The sequence below is a fragment of the Cryptomeria japonica genome, chromosome 1 (genome assembly GCF_030272615.1).
Source record: "Cryptomeria japonica chromosome 1, Sugi_1.0, whole genome shotgun sequence".
Classification (NCBI taxonomy): domain Eukaryota; kingdom Viridiplantae; phylum Streptophyta; class Pinopsida; order Cupressales; family Cupressaceae; genus Cryptomeria; species Cryptomeria japonica.
The window spans coordinates 494,286,192-494,291,877 of NC_081405.1; the positions used below are offsets into that span (position 1 = coordinate 494,286,192).

Below are 5,686 nucleotides of genomic sequence, written 5' to 3' on the forward strand. Positions count from 1 at the left end.
TCTGGATTTTAGCAGGAAAATACAGTAAGATCTTGCTCCCAAAATTTCGGAAAAAATGTCGGGGACGATGGCGCTCGGAGTGCACACGGTCCTCGCAACTTTTTTCCAAATTTTCAGGGATGAAAGATATTGTGATTTTATTGCGGAATCCAAAGTTACAGCTGATTTGGAGGTGTTTTGATTAGTGAAATTGTCGGACAAAGGTTGAATCAAGAGGGTTTCAAAAATTAGGGTTTTGACACTTAACCACTTAATTTTCAAAATTAAAGCACATATATGAATTGATAATTTGTAATAGAAGGGCAGATCTGAAACAAACATTAACAATTAAGCATTTCACAAGTTCAATTTTCAAAAAGAAAATTTAGGGTTTTTTATGCAATCACCTCTAATGCAATTGAGGCTAATGATTCCTCTCTCTCATCTGATGGTCTTGTGTCTATGACTCCGAATGTGATTAACTTTGTAGAGCAGCAAGAAAACCCTAAAGAACCTTCCATCACATTTGATTCCAGTGAAACCATTAGAGCACCTGATGGTCCTTTATACATAGTTGCAAAAGTCAAGAATACACCTTGCCGTGGAGTGCTTATTGATCCTTCGTGCATGGTTAATGTTATTACTGAAGAATTTCTTTTTACTTTGCAATTGAATCAAGTGATTTATGACAAAACAGATGTGATTGTGAACTTCTTTCTCCCTAGCACTTTGCCTCATATATGCTTGTGAAACTTGTCTAAAATAAATTTATTCATCTCTTTGTTATTCAAGGGCCAAGCATTCAAGTTCTAAATTCATTTGCTCATTCATTTTTTTTTGTTTTTGTTTTATCCATGTCTTTTCTTTTTCTCATGGTGTCATTAAAAACAACCTTAGACCATCTATTAACTTTCATTCATTCAATTCTTTTTAAATATCTTATGGGACACATCATAGAAATTGTTTCAATAAGAGTTGTCCCTATTTCTCTTAGCATAATCTCAAGTTCTCCCATTCTACACCATAGCTTACATTTGGGGATTGTGTCAACAACCTTTTTGAAATCAACGAGACAACAAAAATAATCTTCATTTTCTCTCCAAAATTTGTGAATGGTGTGATTCCATTATCACCTATAGAGTGTTTTAGGCCTAAAACCTACTTGACCTTTTGCTCACTTTTCCTTTTCTTTTTCTCATTTGCTAATTTTGTTTTCAATCATACTACCAAATAATTTTGTAAACAAATGATTAATCATTATGACCTTATAATTGGAAAGGTTATTAATGCCACCACTCGTAAAAATAGATATTGCTAGGCTAGTTGTCCAATCTCTTGGGAGCCCTTGCAAAATGATGCGGTTGAATATTTTCATAATGTGCAATGTGAGAGCTCTCATCCCCTATTTTAGAAACTAAGCTTGGAGTTTGACTAAGCCCTTTGCTTTTCCAACCCCTAACTTTTTATTACCATTCTCAACCTTATGCAAAGTGAAAAGTTTTGTTTTGGTGTTGACTAAGGGAGGGATTCAACATTTGATTATTGCTCATAAAGTTGTCTTGCATATTCAAACCACCAATTAGCTAAAATATTGTTTTCAAATTGCTTCTTTCTTAGTTGAAGCTCAATCCAAAAAATCTTTAGGTTATTCCTTCCAAGGTAGATTAGCTTTTGCCACCTTATGTTCATAAATTCAACTTTTTTATTTCTTAAAATTTGCTTGTACAACTTAATATTCATCTTTTGCTTGTTTGACTCTTTCAAACTTCTTCTTGCAATTTTGCATTCCTCATCAAACCAAGTATTAACCAGAGAGCAATTTGTTTATGATTTCTTATTGTTTGCTCTTTTGCAACTTTCCAAGTATTCCTTGAATTATATGTGTTAATGCAAAACTATTAAGGCCTTGCAAATGAGTTTTCTCCTTCTTAATTAACCCGTCTAGTGTTGCCTTGAAGATCATACAATTTTCTGGTGTCAAAATAATTTGCACTTTGGAAGAGGTTGTAGAAGCATTGAGTTTTCCCTCCAAGCTGCCTCTTCTCTTGCCAAGGTAACCTTAAGTAAGTTGGACTATGGTCTAATATTTAATCTCAAATCATAACTTGCTCAATCATTTTAATCAAGCTTTGCGAGAAAATTTCATAATCAGTGACACTTGTCGAATTGCAAGTATTATTACATGTAAACTTTTTAGACTTTTTCCATCTATTCAAACCATTGCAAATAAACAAGTCATAGATGCCACACAAAAAAAACAATTCCTACCCGAAATGGTTGCTAACCTTATTGTCTTGCGAGCATCTTAACCATTAGTAATTTCACTCTTTTATAAGCCAAATAAGATCATGATCCTTTTAGCAACAAAATATGCTAACTTATTCATTTGCATTGAAATCTCTACTAAAAGATTTTCTTACATAATATCCTTTATAATATGCTATAATATATTTGTTTATTAATGCCTTCTCCTTCCATTGAATGATACACCCTTCTTTTCCTTGGGAATAAAATTGAAAGTAATATTAGTTGCAAGTGGATTCCTTAGATCACTTTTGAAATTGTGAGTAGCGTCGCAGAAAACGGGGCTTTAGAGCGAGCCATCTACACAAGAAAGCGCGGATCAACATTTTGAAAACATTCTAACTTGGCAGCGAGATCACCAGACACAAACACAAGCACCACGAAATGTGCTTACAACTATGGTTGCCCACAACTGAAGGTGCACACGGATTTTCCTTTCCCTTCCAAATGATTTTGATTTCAAGAAATTCTATAAACCATTCTATGAATTCTTTGTACCAACATTACAATGCGTGTTTGCAGGGGTTGCGTCAAGATCATCAGAGGAATCATTACACACCAAGTACGAGATTGCCATGAAAACAACATCGTTTGAGCATTTCTGCGAGGAAGTCCGCAGGACTATTGATGGTACTCTCTCTCAGTCCCCTTCTCATATCAAAAATCCCCTGCGACAATTCCTTTTGCCCGATGAGGAACATATTAATACCCATGTCCTTCAACAATACATCAACAAACCAGAGCTACAGACATTGCTAACACAATATTTTAGCAATACCCAGAATGCTTTTGAGCTCTGTGCTCGCCTTCTCAAAAGTACCCACCACGCTAGGATGAGTTACAGGGCAATTCGAGATATAAATTTCAGGCTACAATCTACAAATTTTGATTTTCAGGAAGAAGAATGCCGTCGCATTAGAGGAGAATTCAAGTTATTTGTTGAGCAGGAAAACCCATTTGGGCAGGCTGCCCAATTCGATGAAATTTGTAATTCTTTGGAGGAATTGAATCAACTGCCAGAGTTGAGGCCTGAAAATAAGCCTAAGTTTTTTTGGGTTGCAGAAAAACAGAGCGCACAGCTTGATGGCGCCGCCAGGGGGATTTATGTATTGAAAAATCACCTGAAAACCACCAGAGTTCTGGTTGCTGGGTTGTATGATGTAGTCGAAAACACTAAAACTATAATGGGGGTTTGCCTTGCAAGAGAAGATGAAGTTTACCCCCTTCAACAGGTGGGAAAACTTTTGGAGAGAAATGACAGCGGATTTGGGCAGAGGTTCGATGAAATTGAAGAACAGGGCTGCCTGTGTTTGCGCAACATTAACAGAGCAAGGATGCTGCTTCTTCAAATCCACCATTAAAACTTAAACATATGTCCGCCCCTTTCTCATTTGAATGATTTTCAGATCTTGTTTATCTTCTGAACATTTTAAAATTGATTTCTTTCCTTTGATTCTTATACTCTTACAGGAGAAATTAGTATAGATGTTTTTAGATTTGACTGAATAAAATTGTGCAGTCAAATTCAGAAACATCTCATGCTATTATATGAACTGTAAAATTTTTATCTCTGCAAATATATAAACTATAAAACTTGTCTTTTGCAAAGACAAATTAGTTTCAAGTGTACTTTGCAATGGTAAGCCAATTTTGTCTGATTTGCTTCCAGTGAAGTTATTTGTTCTTTTCATTCAATAAAACTAAACGAGCTGATTTTTCTTCACAAATATGAGTGGCAGAAGACTGCCACACCAGTACGCCAGTAAAACAGTCTTAATATATCAGAGTCTCCAATTTGATGGTATGCAGAAACCCCAAACCATAACTAAAAAGGATTGAAATAGTAGCTGAAATTAGAGATCAAACCCTTTCACAACATGTTATTCCGTCTCAATTCTTTTTTCTTATTTTTACTTTTAGATAAAAGATCAAAGAATTTGATTTGAAATGTTGAGACAAAAAATACATAGTTTAAACTAAAAACGACAATACAACTACACAATAATTAGTCTGTTTATCTGACCCTCGTCATAGAGAATGTTACTGATAGAGTTCAGTTTGTTGATTCTTACAGAATATGATCTTCACAGTCATGTTTTCTATATCCCTTCAAGAACATGGAGTTGGGTTTGCAGGCTCTTCACTTGTTCCAGATCAGCTCTAAGAGATTTCCACAATCCATCATATAATTATCAAGAGTGCATTTCTGGATTCGATTGTGTGTAAGATTTTTGCATCAACGTTTCAGATCACACTCCGTGATCTATCATCAGGATGAAGAGAGTCAAATAATATGAACTACACTAGGATAATATGAATGAGCAATGCAGTCATACATCATTTCTGGATTCGATTGTGTGAGATTTTTGCATCAACATTTCCATCACACTCGGTGATCTATCATCAGGATGAAGAGAGTCAAATAATATGAACTACACTAGGATAATATGAATGAGCAATGCAGTCATACATCATTTCTGGATTCGATTGTGTGAGATTTTTGCATCAACATTTCCATCACACTCGGTGATCTATCATCAGGATGAAGAGTCGGTGATCCATTATTTGACTCTCTTCATCCTGATGATAGATCACCGAGTGTGATGGAAATGTTGATGCAAAAATCTCACACAATCGAATCCAGAAATGATGTATGACTGCATTGCTCATTCATATTATCCTAGTGTAGTTCATATATAATCACTCTATAATATAACTTTACTCAGAAATTAAACTGTCCAATGTCATGGAGCAAATTATTTGTTTTAACATTTTTTTAAATAAGTAATAAAAAAAATGGTACCTATCATTGATTGACATCGTAAAATAGGTAAGCACATCGCTAAAGCAATCTGTAAAGCACTTTTGTAATACGTTTGCTTTAACTTTAGGCTAGTATAAAAGTGATTTTTTTGAAAGATTATTTTTAACTTGCTAAATTTTAATATATCTAAATTTAATGCGTTTGGATCATATATGTAGAATGTATCCTTGTTAAAAGTAAAAAGAAAAGATAGCTTTAATTTTAGGTTTTTAAAGATGCTCTTTATATTTATTTATTTATATATACCACCCAATTTACACTCCTTTTATCATTTATTTATGTTAGTGAGGAGGGATGCACTTCAAAGTTAGCCTTTCGAACAAGACTCCTAACGGGAAATAAATGCTCTTTAAATGCAATAAATACTCTCTGAATAGCAAGGGACCACCTGCACATTGAAATTACATGGTGCTACATTTTCTGAAAATAAAATTCCCATGTCTTGGGTTCGAAACCCACGTGTCCTGACTGACCATTTTTATCAGTGTGTTCTGTTGTTGAGTAAAAGGGCATGCCCATTGCCTGCTATACTATCTATAGAAAAGGGAAAGGTTGACTGTCCCCTGCATTAATCATGCA

At 34.6% G+C, this 5,686-nt stretch overlaps 1 protein-coding gene across 1 annotated transcript; it reads left to right on the plus strand.

The window, feature by feature from the left end:
* Positions 1 to 2,506: 2,506 nt before the first annotated feature.
* LOC131073478 (uncharacterized) lies at positions 2,507 to 3,744 on the plus strand. The gene is made up of 2 exons (XM_058009914.2): positions 2,507 to 2,701; positions 2,806 to 3,744. Exons 1-2 carry the CDS (start codon positions 2,668 to 2,670, stop codon positions 3,642 to 3,644), a joined length of 873 nt encoding a protein of 290 aa, XP_057865897.2. The 5' UTR covers positions 2,507 to 2,667; the 3' UTR covers positions 3,645 to 3,744.
* The last annotated feature ends 1,942 nt before the right edge of the window (positions 3,745 to 5,686 follow it).